This window comes from Catharus ustulatus, chromosome 21 (assembly GCF_009819885.2).
Source record: "Catharus ustulatus isolate bCatUst1 chromosome 21, bCatUst1.pri.v2, whole genome shotgun sequence".
Classification (NCBI taxonomy): domain Eukaryota; kingdom Metazoa; phylum Chordata; class Aves; order Passeriformes; family Turdidae; genus Catharus; species Catharus ustulatus.
The window spans coordinates 5,379,168-5,401,095 of record NC_046241.1 but is presented as its reverse complement, the minus strand read 5'-3'; the positions used below and the strand labels follow the sequence as shown (position 1 = coordinate 5,401,095).

The 21,928-nt window shown below is 49.0% G+C and overlaps 1 protein-coding gene and 1 long non-coding RNA gene across 2 annotated transcripts; one reads left to right on the top strand and one right to left on the bottom strand.

Annotated features, from left to right (window-relative positions):
* The first annotated feature begins 930 nt into the window (after positions 1-930).
* URM1 (ubiquitin related modifier 1) lies at positions 931-19,653 on the top strand. Its single transcript, XM_033077136.2, has 5 exons — positions 931-1,035; positions 3,630-3,700; positions 15,622-15,703; positions 16,711-16,759; positions 17,471-19,653. Exons 1-5 carry the CDS (start codon positions 1,001-1,003, stop codon positions 17,537-17,539), a joined length of 306 nt encoding a protein of 101 aa, XP_032933027.1. The 5' UTR covers positions 931-1,000; the 3' UTR covers positions 17,540-19,653.
* Positions 16,067-17,550, bottom strand: LOC117005507. Its single transcript, XR_004419842.2, has 2 exons — positions 17,385-17,550; positions 16,067-16,545 (listed from the first exon to the last, which is right to left on the bottom strand). It is a non-coding gene; the product is annotated as an uncharacterized LOC117005507 (long non-coding RNA).
* Positions 19,654-21,928: the final 2,275 nt, after the last annotated feature.

Sequence of the window (21,928 nt, the reverse complement as noted above, 5' to 3'; positions counted from 1 at the left end):
TTCTATGTGCATGTGTGCACATGTACATGTATTTTTTAAACCCAAACCCTCCTGAGGAGGGAGGGTTAAGAGGCTGCAGTTTTTCTACCAGTGCTGCCCCTGTGCAGCTCGGTGCTGTGGGGGAGAAGCCCAGCCCAGCTGTCACCGCCATGGCTGCGTTCTGCCTGTGTACATGGGCCTTCTCTGGGGACAGGAGGGGAAAACAAACAGGCGACAGATGTGAGCCGCGTTGTTTAACGCTGTGCCGGGGGTGCCTGGCGCCGTGGGGATGTGCTGGCTGGCAGGGGCTGCCCGAGCAGGAGGGGATGCTCAACAGCCGCCCCTGGTACAGAACTGCGTCTTCCCGGTGCTGACAGGAGCTGTCGTTAGCATCACCCAGCTGTTTCTGGTCCACCACAACTATCCCGATGAGCTGCAAGGCAGCAGGTTGGCATCACAGAATCACAGAATTGCAGGGTTGGGAGGGACCTCTGGAGATCATTGAGCCTGAACCCCCTGCCAAGGCAGGGTCACCTGGAGGAGGTGACACAGGAACACATCCAGCTGGGTTTGGAATGCCTCCAGAGAAGGAGACTCCACACCCTCCTTGGACACCTGTTCCAGTGCTCTGCCATCCTCATGTTGAGGCAGAACTTCTTATGTTGTAGCAGCTTTGCTGCTGGGAAATCCGTCTGCAGCTCCTGCCTTTGCGCAGCCCAAGTGCGCTGAGCGAACAGGGCCCTGTGTGTGATTCTGAGCACGTGAAGGGAGTTCTCTGCGTGGCGAAGCCTGAACTTGGTGCAGGTATTTTAAAATAACACCAGCGAGGCCACGCACCGCGCTCCAGCACTGCGGGAGCTTCTCCTGGGCAGAGAGAGGAGCGAGGAGGAAGAGGAGCGAGGAGGACGGGCCATGATGGACCCGGGCCGCCCCACCCTCCCCAGCCCGGCAGGACCGGAAGTGTGCGCGGCACTTCCGGCGCGGCCACGCGCGCCCGCCCCTCCCGCCCGCCGCCGCCAAGATGGCGGCGCCCTTGTCGCTGCAGGTGGAGTTCGGGTGAGCGCGGGCGGCGGCGGCGGGATCGGGCGGAGGGCAGGGCAGGGGTGGGCCGCGATGGGCCGGCCCCTCGGTGAGGCGGCCGCGGCATTGCGACGGGGCGGTTGCTGCGTGCGGCGTGGGGGGCCCCTACGGGCGCGTCTGGGCCCGGGCGCCGCCGCTGTCACGGAGCTGCGGGCTGGGGTAGCGGGAGCGGCCGCCGCCGGGGAATTGGGAAACCGGGCATTGCCGGGAGCGGCCAGACACCGCCGGAGAGTGTCCGCAGCGTGGGGCCGGGCCGTCTGCCCGTCTGCCCCCGGCCTCGCTCCCCTGTCTCTGTGAGCGTCCTGTGCCAGGCCTTTCTTTTTCTTTCACCTCTTTCAACTTTTTTGAGTTAAGTTTTTTTATTTTAATTATTAAAATTATTTATGAAAACATTCCCCTCGTTTCTCGCCTTTTTTTTTTTCCTGAGCACTGTCTGTGTGTGTTTGTGTGTGGACACGTGCCCTCACTGTGCTTTGTGTTTGAGCCCTGTCAGGTCTGTAAAGCTGCCAGGTTCTCACTCTGTAGCATTTCAGTTTCCAGGCCTTTGCTGCTGTAGTATCAGCATTGCTCATGCTCTGGCCCTGGGATCTTAAAGCATTTGCAGTGGAAGCTGTGCATATTTGTGGAAATACTTGTGTTATTTCGTTAAAGCCTCCTTTTAGCAGAAGCTAAAAGGCTGCTATTTATTCGCTTTTTCCCACCCTTTCACGAACACAGAAATGCCATAACCCTTTAAATACCCTTCTCCTTAAGAATCCTGTCCTCTATCTTTCCCGCTTCCAGCTGCAGCAACTCTCCTAATTTTCCCAGAAGAGTGAGATGCATTTTTGCTTCCCTTGGAAATGCATAAATGAGCTCTCTATGTAGGAACCACAGCTGAGTTCCCCACAGCTCTCGCCTTACAGAAGGACCTTATCTTGCAATCTACATTTCCCGCTGTAACAAAGCGTGACCTTGTTTTCATTACATGAAAAAATGTTTTTCATATAATTGTTATGACTTGTTCCCTCGCATGAATCTCGGCTCATGTTAATAAATCAGTGCTTCAATTTTGAGATAACTATTTGTTGTGAGCTGGTGGAAGAACACCAACAGAGTGCTCTTTAGGAGAGTTGCTGCATATAAGTAACGCTGCTGAAGGCATAACAAGGGTTCTGTTGTGCTCTGCCATTGCAGAGCCAAGAAAACCTACTGTGGCATTTTTAGATATTGAATTTAAAGGAACTTAACAACATCTGGAAGTATCTTTGTTGATACTTAGGTGGGGATTGCTTGTTTTAAATATTTCTCTTTATTATGTTGGTTTCCAAGGGAGGAGAGGCACCAGTAAGTTCCCAGAAAGTAACTTCATAGGAAAATCTTCCCAGAGTAATCGGCATTTAAGTTGGAAGACCATTTGGCCACAGTTACATGCCCTTTAAAAATGCATTGGTCATTTTTCTACCTCAGTTTAATATTAAGTGAATTGAGGTTTTTAAGAGTTCTCTAGTTATTAAAACTTTGGCTGTTGTAGAGTTCAGTCTAGAGTCAAAAGCTCACACTCTCTGCTGCCATGTCCTGTAACTTAAAGTAGCTTTTGTGTTTATTTTCCATTTGCTCACATGGTAAAAGTTTTATAATCTAAGACTGAGTTTGGCCCGTGGCCTCACAACATCACGAAAAATGTTGGTAAAGATTTTCACAATTGTACTTTTTCCAGAACAGGAGTAGAGATGAGGAGCTTGCTGAGGCTTCTAAAAATTAATTAGTCTTTTGAAGAACCTAAGATTAGGTGCCTGGACCCAATTCAAATCCCATTATTTTCCAGTGAGGACCAGCTCCTTTACCTGCCAACCTCTGCATATCCTGCTCACACCTGATCTCCTGTGCTTGCAGAGGCCATCAGTTGTTATCTGAGGGTATTCCCTAATGTATTCAAAGTGTCAGAAGAGGAAGATTGTGTATTTATTGATTTTTATTTTACCTTGTCACCCTCATCACTTGCTTCTCCCAGTCAAGTCTCTCTCTGGGACACTTTGTAGTCAGTAGATAGAGAAAGAGTTACCAGGACTCTGCTGGCACTGACTTGCTCTGTAACTTCGTGTGAGTCATTTCTCTTTTCTGTGTGTTCACACGTGGAAACTGGGGGAGTATTTATTCCAGAAGGATGCTCAATTTTTGAGATTTCTGGCCAGCAGGTGTTGGGGATGAGCAGTGTTGGATGCAGTGTGGTGGCTGTAGTGTTTGAGTGGAAGCAGTGCTGGTGGCTGGAGAGGGAAAGCAGCGCTGCACAGCGGTTTGGGAGCACATGGAGATGGGAGCCATCCTCCCATTCTGCTGGGGTGATGCCTGGCACCGTGGGGTTCCAGCCCAGGGCAGAGCCTCCTCTCTGTGTTGGCAGTGGGAGCTGGCAGCTTCCCCTGTGGACTTTTGGTTCGTGACAGGAAAAAAAAAGACAAAGGGAATCCTGTGCTAAATATAGTCTGTGTCATTTGTTTTCTCTGTTGTGGCATCTATGTAAATCGCCTCTTTTGTACTGCTTTCTTTTGACAATAAAGCAAAATCTCAGTGGTTCATTGTTTTTATTTCAGAGGTGGTGCAGAACTCTTATTCGATGGTGTCAAAAAGCATCAGGTGACTTTGCCCTGTCAACCAGAGCCTTGTGAGTATCAGAACCTGTTGGATAACTTGACAGAGTAACAACAAATGAAACAAAGCTGATTTGTACAGCACTTATAGTTGCCAGCAAGGATCAAAGTATTTTGAAAGCTCTTTCAGACATGCCATGGATCAGGCAGCTTGGCAAACAGGGTTAGTTCTCAAAGTCTGGAGTCTTTCCTGTCCTCTAAGCACTTGTGAATCACGTCCTTCCTTAAGACTTTTGCCTCTCTCCTGCTGGATAGACAACGGCCTCTGGATGTTTCCATCAAGTCTACGTTTGTCTTTCTTGGTACTTGAAACCACCATAACATCCTCTCTCCTTTTTCTCCTGCCTGTTCTGAGGTTTCCAAGAGGCACACGTATATGTGTGTGTGTGTTTATGGGGTGTATAGGGGGGTGGCAATGTAACATAAATCTTGTTTATCTACTTCAAGTAAAGGTGATAATTTTAATATGAATATTTTAGTATGAACTCTGCAGTTGAAAACAGTAAGCCTAATGCTCAATTAGGATGCTGGAGATCCTGCCCATGGCTTTCCCTGCAATAAAGAACAGGACTTCAGTGTTCCAGGTATAAGCAGTCGTAATTCCTGGTTTGCAGTTTGGAACAGCAATACTGAGCAGTGCTGCACTAACTCACTTTCTTGTGTGCATACTTCAGTTGTAGTGTAATTTTGCCGCAGGTGTGTTCTGAATTATTCCAGCTAGATAGCACTGCTTTATGCTATTGGAGTGGGATTATAAACCAAAATAACACAAAGCCATGAGGGAATGTTAGCAACCAATATCTCATGAATGGCTGATACCATAATCTATGTGCTGGGAACCTCCAGCCTGAAATATTTTTACTGTGCCTGGAAGTAATTAGAGATTGGTAGAAGTGCTTTTGATGCTTGGACATAAGTATGTGTAATTCAAATATAATAGGAATACTGCAGTATTGTGTTATCTTGTGGTTAAGGACAGGGACTAAGGTTCCAGAAACATGACCTGATGCTGATTTGCTTTGTGAGTTTAGTCATGTTGCTTAACTTTCCCCTGTTGCTAGTGATGCTTTGATGTATCACAAGAGAATTCAGCATTAAATTCCAGCACTGTTGAAGCACTTAAGATCCTTAAATGAAAGGTAGCAAGGAAATGCTAAAACACTCATTTAATTGGTTTATAAACTTGGAAGCTGGAGCACAATTCTCTTCAGTATTCTGCAAATTTAAAATACCCAGTAACACCCACTGTTCTGGTGGTGTTCAAACAATGATCAGATGCTGAAGAAAAAGGGGTTATTACAGGAGATGCTTATTTCTGCCAGGGGAGGGGAGGGTATTAATACCAAAAGGGGATTCTTCCAGCCCCATGGCTGCCAGTAGTGCAGTTGTATGTGGCCTGATCCATTCCCACTGGGAAGACTTCTGCAGCCTCAGTAGGATCTATGTTTATCCTAAGGGCTAAATCTCTCCCTGAAGGTCTGTCTCAGCCTCAGGGTTCAAACTCCTAATCTCCAGTGATTCATTTCAGATTCAGCTAACACATTATTGCTCCCAGCTTTTCCCACCTCCTCGTTTTCCAGACATTGCCATCCCTGTGCCAGGAGAGGCAGAATTGACAGTGTACCCCCTTGTCAGCTCCCCTGGTTTGCTGCTGTCTTGTGCCTTGGTTGTCAGGGAGGTTTCATTTTGGGGCTGGTTTTGGGTGGATTGCATCTGAGGAGCATAAACTGAGCTGTGAGGCAGCTGCTGTAGTGACATTTACACCCAGCCCAGGGATGGGACAGGCAGAGGTGTCCTGAATGTCTGACAGTAAGGGATTACTGGAGACGCCCCTCATGATGCTTCCAGAAGACAATTATGTTGTAGTGGTGAGCAATCAATGGAATCATATCAGAAAACACAAATAATTTTCTTGCAATTTTATATTGTTCCTAATGCCTTGTATTTCCCTTGTTCACACTAAGAAATTTCAGCTCTCCTGTCTCTGGGTAGATAAAGATATACATACCAGGTCCCTGCTGCCCTCGTGCATCCAGAATTGCAATGATTAGAGAACTAAAACAGCTCAGTTCTACTCAACACATCCTGTTGCTTACCTTACCCTGAATGTCCATCATTAAATTCTCCAGGGAAAGACTTGGTAGTATGAACACTACTTGAAGACCTGCACTTCTAACCCCATTTTAAGTGATTTCATTAGCTGCCAAGTTTATTTTTGGCCATTTTGGCCTCTCTTACCTACTCTTCCTTTTTTCTAGGTTATTTTTGTCTTTGTCCTCCTTTTTGCAGAACAGTTGCTTCTCTCTGGGTTATTGGGCCCACCTATATTTTAATTGTTTAGGCATTTTTATATATATCTCAGAAATTAAGGGAGGTGGAGAATTATGTGAAGAAATACCTACAAATATTTACATGAATAAAACAAGCTGTGCTCCATAGCTGGCAGGGGTAATCAGTGTTCTCTAAATCATAATGTTGCTTGAGCAAACTCTTTATGTGGTCATTTCTTTTTTCCTGGTAACAGGCACTAGATGGAAAGTAGGTGGGTTCCAGATCCAGTTAATTTTTTCAAGAAGATTTGATTCTCTGTCCTTTTCTGATGCCTGGAGGTGGACTCCTGGAGGGATTGGAAAAGGCAAGGAGGGAGGAAGCTGCAAATGGGACAAGAGCAAGCCACAAGGGGCACAGCCACGTGGCAGGACCTATTTTTATTATCCGAGGGGCATTTTGTATCCTGATGTCAGTTAAATGGCAGTTCTTTATTTCCAAAGCAGAGATGTGTCTGCCTGCATTTTGAAGTTGCTGCCAAAGTGGGAACTTAGAAAGGTGTGGTGTATGTGCATAGGCAGCAGATTTACCTAAGCCACACTTTGTGCAGGACTGTGTAATCTTGTAGAGCTGTTGCAGAAAGAAGACCTCAAGTTAAACAAGAATCTTGTCCCAAATTTCTGGCTCTTCTGATGATCTCACTGATAATGCTGTTTGAGGATCTAAAGGCATTATGCCCTGTTGGCTTCTTCTGCATAAAAACAGTGTGTGTGGGAGAAAGCAGCTGGGGGAATAACGATATTTGTCACATGGAGAGAGGATTAAATTGGCAGGGAAATCAACTTTATTTTCAAGCATCTAAAAGGCTATTAGAGACAATGGAGCATAAAAGAGAGAAACCCTAGATTAAAAACTGAAAATGTATTTGGCAGCCTCCTCCTGAAACAAGCCACAGTAATTTAACCAAGTGCTTCAGTAATCAAATAGATCATTGTATGACTGCTCTGCAAGTGATGCTGGAGCTCCTTCCTCCATCTCGCTGGGACTCACAGTGGTGGATTTGTCCTGGCCATGTGAGTTGCATGGATGCTGTTGGAAGGGTAGGAAGTCACTGGCATTGTTTAACCCTTGTAGTCATTTAGGTTTAGCTCAGCTGCATCATCTGATGAAGAATGTTTACAAAACCTCTGTGCTGTGCTTTCTTCTGAGTGTTGTACCCAGAGCTTGGGATTGTGTGTAAAGTCTCTGGCACTTGTGCTGCAGGCTGCTCAGCTGCTATCACAGACCTTTGAATTCCAACTTCTCCTTTGGCTTCAGTGGTGGTACTTGTGTTTTTGGAGCAGCAGTGACCAGTTTCACTGGTGCTCACTGGGACCTTCTGGGCTAATCAAGAATTCACACTGTGTTTTGGCACTTTACAAGTCTAGAAGGTTAAATTATTTATCAGTGTGTTTTGATAATTGTTTGTGGTTTCCTTGTACCAAAATTCTAGGGGGAAAAAACCCACTGCCAATCAATATTTTTTTTAAGAGGGAAAATTAAAATAATCTACCAAATACTGCTTATGTTGAATCCCCGTAGAGAAGGGCATAGTGTGTTCCTCGAGAGCTTTGCTTTCCAGGGGCCTTGTTCTGCACAGCATGGAGGACTGCTGGGGACTTGGGAGCATTCATCTCCTCAGAAAAGAGCCTGGGGATCTTGAGAAGTCAGACCTATGTTAGAGGCAGGGTGGCTTACAAAATACAGCGTGGCATGTGTTCAGCATTGACTGGGGTGCTGGACCAAAAGAACCTGTAAAATCCAGAGTAGCAGTTGGCATTGGCTGTTGGTAAGTGCCTTGTGCTGGGTAGTACATCGTAGTTGAGTCATTAATATTCTGGCATGCTTTTATTGCTCTGTTTATTATTCCTAACATTTTAAAACTTGCTCCAAAGAAAGAATAAAAATATATTTGCTAATGTAGAGGCTTATTAGAAGAATGGTAAAAGAAAGCCCCCATAGATCTGTGGAACTTCATGCAGTCAAATCTTTTTAACCACAGTGTGTGGTACTTGCAGCTCTCAAAGGACTTGGGTTATTCCCCTCCTCGGGCATCCCACTCGTGCATCTCTTCTAGGCAGGAAATTACAGATTTGGTGGCAAGGGAAGGGCGCTGAGTGAGTGCTCAGGCTGGACCAGCAGTCGTGGGGAGCAGCGTTTGCAGCAGCAGAGCTGTCTCGATCGAGCAGTTCCCGGCGTGGGGCTCAGCTCCAGGTCCCTGTCATAGCCAGAATACATCTCCCTTTAGAGGGAACAGGGAAATCAAGGCTTGTCCTCACAGGAGCAGTCCCATCACCCTCCTGGGAGGCCGTGCAGCCGCTTTACCGGATCAGCTCATCCCAACTCATTGTGGAAGGAGCTTCCCAGGCACTGGGAAACCAGCTCTTGTGTGCGACCAAATCCCTGGGATAACAAAGCCTGGCTCTTACACCCTCCTTCCCAGCCGCTGTATTGCAGTGCGGACACCTAGCAGGATAACCCCTCTGTGGCACCCCCCTCCTGCCCCTCTTTTCTCTCGGTGGGATTTGCTGTGCTGACAGCGCTGTTCAGAGGGTGGCAGCGGAGCAGGGCTGGGGAGGAGGATCCGGGCCCTTTAAACCGCTTAGCATGCGGTTCACACGGCTCCGGGCCAGCTGTTCCTTTCTCCTCCTGCCCTCACTCGCAGGAGTTGTTTGCTGAGCTCAGAGCTCCTGTGCAAAATTGCTTTTCAAAAGAGCCACTTTCTGCTTAATTAAACAATGAGCCGCCGTCCCTCTGCACATCTGTAAAGCTCCCTCCGCAGCCCCTTTATCCCACAAACTGCTCCATTCTTACCTCCATTCACTTGTAAATCTTACCCCCCCCTCTCCTCCACCCTGATCATCTCACTGGCCCTTTCTTTTTCCCTTTCAAGTAAGACTGAGGGGCTTGGAGTATCTGTGGGGGTGGCTGGGTTGGGTGGACAGGAATCGGTTTAATGGTGCTTGGCCCTGTGTGAAAGTCTAATAATAGCAAAGCAGATCTGAGCCCGAAAGTGAGAGGCAATTTCTGTATTTAGAGGAATAAAATCATGGCACTTTCCTGAGCCGAGCTGAGACACTGACTCATCCAGCAGCCAGAGGGGACACAGCCACCAGCCACGCTGGGAGGGGGGCAAGGATTTGACTTCAAGGCATTTTCTGATCCAGCTGGCAGTGCCAGGGAGAGCCCAGCCCAGGGAATTCCCTCAGCCAGGCTGGCTGCGTGCAGAGCAGTGCCAGGCTGCCAGGGAATCCCTCTCCACTCTGGCAGGAGCAGCCACCTTCCTCCGTGGTCCAGGGCTGCACATCAGCTCTGTGTAGTCTCTTTAGTAGCAATAAGGTTTTCCTTTTAAGCCCTCGATGCCTTTGCACACACCCAAAACTCAGAAACCAGGAAAATAAGAGAGACGAGAAATTTCAGTTTGCTGGGTTTTGGCAAAGCTTTACACTGGTGGTTAGTAATGCATTCTCTGAATTGTCTTGCTGAGAGCTTAAAAAAAAAATTAACCAGTAACATTCAAGGTTAAACAGGATAAATGAATGGAAAAGTGATGAGGTGGGATATCTCTTTTATCATTGGGAAGGACAGATTATAGCCAGCGTGATGCAATATCATCTAGTATAGATTGATAGGGAAGAATGAAGAAATGGGAGTTTAGTGCATTAGCAGAAGATTCCTGACTGCAAAAACTATTAGACCATGGCACAGGCTCCTCGGGGTTTGGTAGCAGGTCTGCAGTGCTCAAGCCTCTTAAAATCAGAGCAGACAAGACTCAGGATGGTCTTTTGTTGAGAATAATTCTGAGCTGGCAGAGGGATAAAATCACAGGACCTGTTAAGGAGAAGTTCTTTTTAATGTCTGTGATCCCCAGGCTGGTACTTCACTGCTGGAGCAATAGTCTTTGAGGCTCTCTCAGCTCCTTCCTTTCACAATTTTGAACGAGAGGCAAGACCCTGGGCCAGCACTAGTGATCTGTGATCCTAATTAAAAGAGACAGTTTGGTGCACTGGCATTTATTGGGGAGCCTGAAGTGACAATAGCGTTGGGTGTTACGGGATTAGATGCTCTGACTTTGGAAATGAGTAGGGATTAGGTTTACCCTGAGAATCAGCTCGAAGCTGCTTTTTTTTGTTATGGGAGCTGATGGATCTGGAGGCTTGCTGCTGGTTAGCAGTGGGATTGGAGATCCCTTGAACTTGTATTTCCCTACCAGCAATCTGTGGGGAGTGGAAGATCCCAAGCAGCTCCTCTCCAGTTCATAAGCATTGTGATTAAAATCTCGGGGCTGAGAATTGCTGGGTGATAGCTGGAATCTGAGTGCTCACTGCTAACAGGAAGGCTCTGAATGACCTCTGTGATCTTTTCTGATTTTGTGGACACAAGAAAATTAAGAAGAGCATTGCTCTTCTAGATGAGAAGCAAGAAAAAGACGTCTTAAAGCAATTATAAATTACAGCAGCCAAGACCTTGGTGTTCATTTGTAGCAGACAAGAGCAGATGAGAGCAACAATTGCAATTCTCTTATGCCTAGCTATAGTTACCCCCTAATTTCTTCCCTAGTACTTAAATCACTGCCCATTCCAGTGTGTGGCAGGATTGGCTTGTGCACTTGTCAGATAAAATGGATTTTACTCTTGCTGCAAAATTTGCCTGGCTGCTCACTCTGCATAGTACCAAATCCATTTGCGTGTGACTCCATTTATACCAGCCATTCCAGGTCTTCTTCTGCAGTTTATGGCACACCATGGTCTGCTTCAGAGAGTGATTTGCATATCAGATGGGAGGCTGGAGGAGTTGGAAGGACCCCTTAGATCTGGTTTTGAGCTGTTTTAGAGAGCAGATTCCTGGAGGGTCTGCTCGGATCTGAAAGCAAAGAGCAGTCATGCACCTGGAAGAGCAGCAGGTATTGGGAGCTGGTTTGTCTGTTTTAAAAACAAGCTGCTTAAGAAGGGAGAGGGACATACAAATTGTTTTTCCATACATTTCCATGCAGGCAGGGGGAATAATGGAGAGGAGCGGCAGGGAAGGGGCTTTGTCATGGTTACAGGCCGGTGGCTGAGAATGTGGGTGGAGCAGCGCTCGTCCAGAGTTAGTGACCTCAGCAAATTGGAGCTCAGCCATGGTCAGTATGATAAATGATCTTATTCTGGGTCAAAGAAATGGTACCCCACAGGGAGGTGTCCGCAAGGCGGCCCAGGAAAGCGCCGTGCTCCTGCAGCACTGACCCCTTAGTGACCAGTGCCACATATATCTTATTTACTGCAGACCAGAAGGGAATTTTCCATGCTTCAGCCTTTATAGGGATCCCCTCTTTCCCTGAAATAATCTCCCAGTTCTGCAACCAAGGCAAGAAAATGGGTGTAATTACACCTTCTGTGTGCCCTTGGAGGCTTTGTGTGAGTTTCTATGTCGATTTAAGGCAGGGGACACAGACGTGTCTGGTCCTTGCATGTGTGTGAATCTATGAGTGACCTGTGCAGCTTACTGGGAGCCAAGAACTGTGTGTCTATGTCAACTGGTATCAGGGTTGCACAAAATCCTTCCATGCTTCTGCACCTTTATCTGTTCATTGTGGGATGCTTCTAGTGCAACACCCAGCTTGGTGTTTCTTATTCGAGGCACCTGGTTTCTCTCTGCACACGGCGAGTGCCCTCTTTTCTGACTTGTCACTGATAGATCTGTCAGGCCCAGGAGGTTTTATTGAGCTAGGAAAGATCTATGGATTTCAGTCCTGCTTTTGAGGGTGCAGATGAACCCAGGCAGTGCTAAAATGGACTATTAGATGCATTCCTGTTGCAGAGGAAGCTCAGCGGATTCTTCATGAAGGAACAGTTGGGGCAGTGAGGAAGGTCAGGCCTTGGAGGATTCACAGGACAGAGCAGACTGTGCAGTTCTCTCTGCCACAGCCAGGAGTGTTTGTGGTGCAGCTGGGCTGAACAGGAGCCGAGGCTATTGGGTTTTGTGTGCTCACTGCAGTTCCTGCATCCCGTCCTCTTGCGTGACAAGGCAATGACTTTGTGTCACTGCAAGCACACATCTCGTTTTCCTGAGCGCCGTCTTTCGCTGGCTGATCGGTTTTCTGCGTATATTGTGGGCTTCAGCTCCCATCTGTGCACTTGAACTAAGCAGTTTTCTCAAACATTTGTCAGTTTTTCTTTTTTTTTAATTAACTTTAAATTATTTTTTCCTAAGAATTTGGAGAGGTTGGTGTGCTGTTAGCACAAGGCAGCAAAAGCTCTCTGTGTAGAAACAAGGCAGGGATTTCCTACCATGTGCTTCAGTCCCTCCTTTGCAGTTGAGAATATTTCTGCTTCCTTGGCTGGTTCAGTCTTGTGTCTCCTCTGATGCTGCCGATGGTGAGGACAGTTAGTGAGAATTAAGAGTGCATTTTTTGATGTGATATTTGTTTGCTGTGAGTGAAATGGAGTAGGCTACTAAAAAGCTTTCAGTAAGACCATGCAGCAGTAATAAAAATATATCATTACTGGAATGAGCTGGGTTTGAGTTGGTGATGCTGGAGCAAAATGCTGTATTGTCTCAGCTCTCACCTTAACCTCCCTCTGGAGCCAAATGCACAGTGGGTTTTGCAGCCAAATCACAGCACCTGTACTACAGCTGTGCTCCTGCCAAAGCAGATGCCTCTGTTCTGTGATGGGGGCCAGCTTCAAACTAACATGAGTGTGAAATTGCTGCATTGTAATGATGGTTTAACTTGTCAGCAGATGTGGTGCCTGACCAGGCTGAGATTTTTTCCTTCTTTATATGTCATCTATAGAGAACCTGCTGTTTGCATAGAAAGTCCTTGGCCCAGGGAGCTGGAAACCTGTTAGACCCGTAGCATAGTATCAGAAATAAAATGTCTCAGGAACATTACTGTCAACTGTAAGAGATAACCAGTTGTGCTATAATTTACCTCTTATTATTTTCATCATGAGAATACAGAGTCCTGAGCTGTTGATCAAGACTGTTGTTTGAGGCACTGAGCTGCAAGATGGCTTCTCCACAGACCACTTGCAATGGAAGTAATCTTGTTCCTTTTCAATATCTTACTTGTGGGAGATAGTTTTGGTGTGGCTGTGGTCATCTGTCATCCTTTATAATTGATTTGTTCTAGCAATACTGGTGTATAATGCATAGAGAAATGAGGGTGGGTGAAAAATTCCAGTGCTGATAAAGCAGATGAAAGTATTGTCTTAAGGATGGCTGTGGAGAAAGGGTCTTAATTTTTGTACCTTTTGGAGTGGGCAAGCTCCAGGCGTGCATAGGGGTGTCTGGGTTTTTCCCCTACTGTTTAAATTCTTCAGTATGTGTGTACGTGACTTCTGGGTAGGAGTAAATGAATGTTGGCTCAGGTGGGACTGAAAATAACATTTGTTATGGAAGGAGATGGGGTGAGGGAGTCTTCCAGCACAGCCTCGAATAAATCAGTCCTCTCGCCCCTCCGTCCAGGCTGCTTCTAGGTGGCTGCCTTTTATCCAGCTAGTGCAGCTTGTTTCTGTTTAAATGATCTCTCCTGAAAGGTCCCAGAGGAAAGGGCTGCTTATTCCATGCAAGGAGAATGGTATATGGCACAGCTCATTGTTGTGTGCCCTGCTGCAAGTGCATAAATATGAAACAGCTCGCGGGTGATGCCGCGGTGGGGCTGGTGTCCCCTTCACACCCCCCTCCCTCTCCTGAAGGCTCCTCTCCATCTTCCTTCCTTTACAGCTTTCATTTCTTGGTGATGGAGAGCGGGAGCCATTTGGGTGTGAGATCCTGAGGGCTTGACGTTGCAGCAGCGTTTTTCAGGGGAAGGTGAATGTGGTAAACTCTGTTCTGATGGCTGACCGACCGCTGTGGTGCATGTGTGTGTGTGTGTGTCTATACATATACACATACATATATATATATAAATATCTGTATGTATGTGTATGTATGTAAATACACACACCTTCTTAGTGGTGCTCTCTGTCCCTGGTACATGTTGCTAGGAAGGAAGCAGAAAATGGTCTGTTTTGTTCTTTTAACTACATATCATTATAGGCAGTCGTGGGTTGGCCCCAGGCAGGTGATCCAGCTCACCAGGCAGTTTTGAGGCACAAAGCAGCTCCTTTTGCCCAGATCAGAGTGAGGTAACAATTGCTTCCCAGATTGCTTGAAGGTAGCAATACCTGTTGTGCTCTGGGCAGCCCTGTGGTGAGATCAGGGTTTTGGGGTCAGAGTGCTGGTTTGGAGGCGCCAATGCCCTGGGAAAGCAGGGGGAACAGAGCGAATCTCAGAGCATCCCCCTCCCCCTTTCCCCAGGAGAAGAGGCCCCCATCTGCTGCAGATGGACATATCCCCATTGCCTAGTTGATGTGCACCTGTCTACACCAGGGCTGTTCATCCTGAGTGTGACAGAAGCAAGGAGGGTGGAAATATTTGGAACAACCCCAGTTTGGCTCTGGGTAATATCCATGATCCCATAAAATCCTAGGGTAAGGCCTGGCCTGAGTCAAGCCACTACAAATACACATGGGGAATGGTACACAGAGTGACTTTAACTCAGAGAAGCACGTGTGGAAAGATTCCTCATGACTGCAGTGAGCTTACTTCACATAAGAAACCAAACCTGCCATCCCTGCTCCTCCTGGAGCAGGGCTGCAGCCCTCACTGGTGGATTTGTGCCTTCAGAAAGCTTCTTTGCTTCTTGAAAACAAACAAAACTCTTTTGGGGCTTTCAAAGGGCTGTTTAAAGGAGCCCCAGGAGAATAACTGATTGTGGATTCGGAATGATGAAGTGGTTTATGGAATGGTGAAATATAGAGGCAAATGCAGGAGAACTCCACTTTGCAATTTGTCAGCTTCTCTAAACCCTGTAAAGGATTGTTCCCCCCCTCTGTCTCTTCTCACCTCTCCAATAGGAAATTAACTGATGCTATCACTAAAGAAATTGTTTTTGCCTCACAAAGTAAAATTGATACTATAAAAACCCGCCAGCAGTGTCTCCTCCTCCTTTTACATGAAGACAAATCCTCCCTGTCACCTGCTGAAATGGAAAGATAAAGGCTGAGCTTTAATAAAGAAGCTCTAAGCATAAAGTGTAGAAGGAGGGAGCAGGCACAGCATGGGGAACACTCCACAGCAGCAGGTGTGATGCTGAGGGATGCTCTAAGTGTCCAAAATACAACTGTGGGCCAGGATCCTCCTGTCTGTTTAATGCATAGCCATGGACAGGTGTGAGTCCCAGAGCTCCTCATGTCTCCAGGTTTGTGCTGGTTTTGGTGCAAAAGTGTCTGGTTTTACTCTGTTGAGGCTTTCTTGTTTAGATTTTAAAAATCTAATTAAATGCACAAGAGAATTAGACATAATTTGTTGGGTGACAAGGTAATGCACAGGATATGGGCCGTGTCAGAGACCTGAACATCAGGAATCTGCTGCCAGATTGGTGCTTCAGCAGGAGCTGCATTCATTCTTTGTGGGATGCATTTTCTGTGGGAAACCTCTTCTGCCAAACCACAGGGACAGGACTGTCTGTGAGTTTCTTTGCAGCTATCCCCATCCATTCTGCATGTTCCTCATCTGCTCTTTCATGGATAAACAATCTCTTTGCTCTGGCATCACCGGGAGCCATCAGCTAGTTTGTAAACCCTGTCCTTCCTTCTTCCAGGGGATATCAGAAACCTGCTCAAGTGGATCAAACAGAATCTGTTGAAAGAGCGACCAGAGTTATTTATGCAAGGGGAATCTGTGTAAGTACAACTGTTATGAATCCTCCTTGTGTTTCTCTGTTGATCCCCACAGTTTGGGGGATTTTTCCTCTGGGGCAGATTTCCTATTGAGTAAGTCAATGACCATGAAAACACAGGATTTGCTTAAGTGATAGTGGGAGGTATCCCACCCACACCTTGCATTGTCCACAGAGAGCATCTTTTGCAGCCCTTACCCCGAATCTTTAAACCTTAAACATGAAGCAAGGCCATTTATACTTTCTCTTCATTGGAACAGAGTAACACCTGCATCCTCAATTCCAGGAGTTTTAGCAGGTCTGTCTGTTCCCTGCTGACATCACTGGGACTGAAGCAGTCATTCTGAGAAATGCCAACAAATACTTCTTCTGGGAAATGTATTTTTATTATCAAAATGGGGCCAGTCTCGTGGAGGGGGGGCAGAAAAAAAAAAAGAAGGCAAGAGAAATGGAGCAGAGTGAGCTGTGCAAGCCATCCCTGACTGCGGGGTGGCGCTGGGGGTGTTTAACATTCGTCACGGATCTTTGTGAGCTGAAGCGTGTGCCAGGTCCCCTGGTAACAGGAGAGACAATTGCAGGACACTGAAGATCAAAGAGGGGGAATCCCTTTGCTCAGAACCAGGGGCTTGGAGTGGATCCCAGGTGTTTCATGCCTCTGGTAGGGGCACTGGCATGGCTTTTCCTACCTTCACACTGAGCTCACTGCACTCGACTGTCGTGCGTGGGTTTTAATTACCTGGCTTTTCTGCATCGTACGGAAATGCAGTCATCCTGGAGCATCCTAGGGAACGGTGCCTTTTCATTCAAATGAGCTCTGGGATTGCTCCTGCGTCCCCTTTATTTGATCTAGAAAGGGCACAGACTGTACCTGTTTCCACCTCCATGCTAGGATCCCTTTTTTGGCTTTATAGGCAGTCAGCTTGTGATCTGTGCTGTGACATCTCTTGTTCTTAACTATTTGTGGAGCTTTTTAGCAGCCCTGTATCCTAATTATTTCTCTCTATTCTGCAGGAGGCCAGGAATTTTGGTGCTCATCAACGAGGCAGACTGGGAACTAATGGTCTGTACTCCTTCAGTTTGACTTTCTTTGTTGAAAATATTGCTCTCTCTGTTCTGTGGTTGCTCTCACAGAAGCTATTTCTGATTCTTGCCCCAAGCAAAGCATCTCATATTTGAGGGGGAAGGGGCAGGCTGGAATCTATCTCCTGTACTGTGGCTGTTCAAAAGCCTGGAGCCTCTCTCTAACCTGCTGAGTCTCATCAGCCAGACAGGGTCTGAAGAGAGATCACCCTTTTTCCCTGGTCTCTGGCACTGGGTTTTGCACCTCTGGCTGCTGGCAGGTCCCCCCACATGTGGGGTGGCAGCGTGGGGGGCACCTGGGACCTTCAGGCCCACACAGAACCACCTTCCCTGAAGTCAGATGGTGCCTGGCAGGTAAGGGCCACAGGGAGATTTCAACTCCAACAGGCACCTGGTAAATGCCTTCCCTTCTCATCCCACTCTTGTGCTCAGACAACAAACAGCCCCTCCATTTCCCTGCCTCAGGCAACCACCTGTTCTGTCAAAACCCTGGTCCAGAAAGCAGTGTGGGGTGATGAGCATCAGCACTGTGGCTGATCTCTCACCTTTGCTTATGTTATGATGAAAACACCAGTCTGTCCCCTTCTGCTCTCCCTAGTACTCACCATCCTTTTATGAGCTGTTTTCTCTTTGCAGCTTGTATTTGGAAATGACATTTGAACAATTTTTCATTTTTTTTCTTGGCCTGCAGGGTGAGCTGGATTATAAACTCCAGGACCAGGATAATGTGCTTTTCATCTCAACATTGCACGGCGGGTGAACTCCTGAAAAAACAAGAGGATGTAAATCCAAATCCCTGGGGGAAAAAAAAAAGACAAAAAAAAAAACCAAACTAAAACCTTAACCCACCCAAATCACTCTTGAACTGTCTGTGTCCAGTCTCTGCATCTTCCCACTGCGTTCACTTGTTCTAGACATCCAAATAAAACCCCGCCAGCCTGCAACCTTCTGTCCACTACAGCAGCATCCATCTTTTGGTCCTCATTTCACCTCTCCTGACTGCACTTCCAGGTACCCTAACAATCAGAGAGCACCTCAGCATGTGGGACTTTGTTTTTCTCTGACAGGAGGAAGAGGGGTGCTGAACCCTAAGTAGAATAACATCTTAACATGCAGTGAGATGTTCTGGTGCTGGAAACCAATATTCTTTTAACACAATGCTTAATGTTGGTACAGTCTCTGCACCAGCCATGGGAAGGGTGAGAAAGTGCAAGGAAACAAAAGATAGCTTGACTAGCTTTTCCATGGGGTAGCAAACATGACAGCTCCAGAGCACTCAGAAGCGACTTTCACCTTGTCATGGTATTTATTTATGGGAAACAGGAGCAAAATAGGCTTTTTTGGTTTTGTATTTCTGATCCCTCGTGCTGCTTTCATACCAGAGCTGAGGCAGGGTGAAGTACTGGTCCATGAATAATGTCAATTTATAATGATTTGGTTGGAGGGGAAACAAACCCTCACCCGGCCTGAGACAGCACAGAGTGATCAGGGCAGCAAATGATCTTTCTGTCACCGTGATAGACAGAATTGATCAGGCTGCACTGCATTCTGTGCAGGTGGGAGCTGCAGTCTGGCTGGAGAAGGGCTGGGGCTGGAAATTCACAGTTAAAGTGCCAAGACCTGAAAAAGTCAGTGGGTTTTAACCCTTTGAGTCAGTAGCAGGGATAAGCTTTGCTGCATGTCCTGAGGAAGTCCTGTGAGCACTGTGGAAGTGGGTGTGTGTGGTTGTGCTAGGGCATGGGTGTTGTTGGCTTTCCAGAAGTTTCCTCGGAAATTCAGACTGGCCCCTGCCAGCCAGGAGGCTATGGCAAGAGCAGAGGGATGGGCTCAGAGAGGATAGCATTGGCACCAACAGGTCTGAAACATGCTGCATGAGCTTCCAGGCGTGCCTGACCGGGACTGTCCTCCTGCGCTCCCCCCTGCCCTGCTCACCTGTTCGGGCTCGGGTCCAGCAGCCTGCAGAGGTCCCCGGCAGCAGCTCCCGCCTGAGCCGCGGCTGTCGTGGAGCAGAGGCTCGCCGGTGCTCAGTCAGTGCCTCTCGGAGCTGAGCTGCACCATGTGCTGCTCTAAGGTCTTCAGGAGCTGCTGGGGACGTGGGGAGCAGCCGGTGCAGCAGCCCTGCTCGAGCAGCCTGGCCCACAAGGAGCCTCTCCCGCGCTGCGCCTGACGGAGGAATTCCTCTGTCTGATGCAGAGAGAGTGATTCCCTCAGCTGACTTCTCCACTGACTCCTCTCACGTCTACCCCTCCACAACCTGCTTAACTAAAAGCACCCACAGCCTACGATGCTTCTGCATCTGAGGAGCCCCAGCTTCAACCCACTGCTGCTAACAAACCGATATTCAGCCTTTTGCAAATCCAGACAGCAGCTTGAGTCCAGCTCACGCCATTGTAAATGACACAGACGGGCCAAAAGGCTCTTCTCTGTCCCAAGTTCCTTAGCTTAGCTGGGCTGGGACAGTGGAAGGGGATTCCAGGTGGTGGTAGGAGTTGGCTGAAAAACAAGGAACCTGTGTGGCGTGCAGCTTGAAACAGACTGAAATACAATGGGAAAAAGCAGGTTCATCTTCAGCATTGCTGCCTGTCCTTCCTCTACCCTGCCTCTGTGCCTTAGGCTGGGCTTGTCTGTTCTCATCCCCCCCAGCTGTTTGCTCAGATAAGATGGGTTCCTTCCCCAGGAGCTGTTATTCCCCTTGATAGTGCAGGTAGACCCAGGTGGCTTAGCTCCTGCTGTAGTAAAAGCTGTCAATCACTGCTAAAAAAAGCTAGAAATGGGAAGATGAAGGAAGCCGGGGGGTGGAGAAGAGGGGTATACCAAAATCCTGTAACAACAAGAGCGACAAAAAGTTTCTGAAATAAAAGCCTTTTAAAATTTTCTCTCCCTCCAGCTTTGTCCTAGATAGGCTCTTGGAGAAATTCTGCTCGGATCTTGTAATGCTTCCCTCCTCCTCCTGGGTTTCCTTGGCAGCCCCGGCCGAGCCGTTTGGCTGGTGGATTCATAAAGCCTCTCTGTTAGAACGAGCCTTCCTCCGGCCGCCGTTCCGCGGGGGCTACTCCGCTCCCTGGGGCTCCCCGAGCCCGGTGAGGGCCGTGCCCGCAGCCCGGAGCCGCTCTCCGCCGAGCCCGCCCGGTGCCCGAGCGGCGGGGCCGATCCCCGGCCCGACCGAGACCCGGAGCGGCCTCCGTGTGCCCGGGGCCAGCCGGGCTGCGGCAAGAGGACCAGGAGAGTGTCCCGGTGCAGGGGGCCGAAATACGTTAAATGAAATTAAGCCGCAATGTTAAAATAATTTTTAAAATAAACGTAAGAAGGATAAAGCGGGATGGAGGCGCAGGGCCGAAGTGCTCGCCCGCCGCGCCCGGCTGCGGCCCCACCGACCCCGGCAAAGCGCCGGTGCCCGAGGCTCGGCCCCTCCATCCCTGCCCGGTGCCTGCCCGGTGCCTGCCCGGTGCCTGCCCGGTCGGGGCTTGCCGTCCCGGTGATGACCCGGCCCGTGTTTGACGCATCAAGACCGAGCACCCTCGGCCGCGCCGAGCCGAGCGGAGCCGCCGCTGGTGTTTCCTTAGTTTCCCTAAAATGCTGGCCCCGACCCCCGGGACGCAGCCGGGAGCGGTTACCTGCCGTGCCCCGGGCCTGGGGAAGGTCCGTCCTGTGTCCTGTGCCCCGAGAACCGTCCTGGAGCCCCGCCGGAGGAGGTGAAACCTCTGCTACAGATGTCCAGACACAATTCTTGGTTCGTACTGCTCCATCGCACAAGAATTGCGTTTGGACAATCAGGAGCGGAGATTCCCATCCCGGGTTCGCGGGATCTTCCAGGGGGAATCCGGCTGGAGCCTGGAAAAGAAGGACACACGGCCCAGAGCCGGCTCCCGCCGCCCCCGGCTCCCGCTTCCCGGCCCCGCCGAGCCGCTGCTCCAGCCCCGACAAGTTTCGAGCGCAGCCGCGGCGTTTCGCATCCCGGGTTCCATTTAATGGCACCGCGAGGAGTTTAATTTTATCTACTAATTTCTTACCCCTCAAAAAAAAAAAAAAAAAAAATTAGAAAGCGACTCTATTAAAAAAAAAAAGAGAGAGAGAGAGAAAAAAAAAAAGAAAAAGAAAAAACCCAACAAAAACGAAAATTTAAAAAAAATTAAATAAAAACAAGACGGCAAAAAAAAAAAAAAAGAAACAAAAAAAAAACGAACAAGAAAAAAGACAGAAAACGAAAACCGACGATCCATCCCTGCCGGAGCAGCCCCGGTGGAGCGGGGGCTCGGTGCGCCGGGGCTGGCGGCCGCGGCGGGGCTCGGTGCCTCCGGCAGCCGCGGGGCTCGGCGGGGGTGATGCTGCGGGCACAGACCCCGGCCCCGCGCTGCAGCCGCGCCGCTCCTGCCTTGGAGAATCCACCAGTTCCAAGCGGATCGCCCTCAAAAATTCGTGCACTTTGAACAAATCTCCGAAATTTAGAAATGACCGCTGGGGGGTGGGAAATATTAATAATAATAATAGTAAAAATAAAGGAAAAAGATGAAAAATCCAGGCTTCTTCCCCAGCCCCTTCTCACCGACCGGCGCCCACGAAGTTGGGAACAAATCCCCCCTCTCCAGCCAGGGAAAATCCCGGCCCGCTGCCGGCGCTTCCCCCGCCGATGCCAGCGCCGGTGGCCGTGGCCGCTCCGCGGCGGGGCCGGGCAGGTCGCCCCGACAGAAGGCTGGGGGCTGCGGGCGAGCGGCGGACCCCTGGCTGCCCGAGCCGCCCTCGGCCCCGGCGGCCCACGGGGCTCCGAGTTTCCACGGGGCGCGGAAAGTGCGTCCCGCGGGGGCGGAGCGGGCGGCCCCCGCGGCTCGGCGGGGCACAGCGGCGGGGCTCCCGCCGCACCTGCTGCCGGCCCCGAGCCCGGCCGAGCCGCCGCGGCTCTGCCCCGCTTCCTCCACGCCGTATCCACCCGGGAGGGTCCCAAATCCGCCCGGGAGGGATGCGCACACCGGGGCTCTGCGGGCTGCGCCGGGGCCGGGCAGGGCTTTTAGTTGAACGGCACAACAATAAATGTGTTGCAGAGCCGGCGAGAAAAGAATGGGGATGACCTTCAATTGGTACTGGATTTGAATAACACCACGGGGTGATAAATGCCCATTGTGTTTTAGGAGTAATGAATCTCCACTGTCTCTAT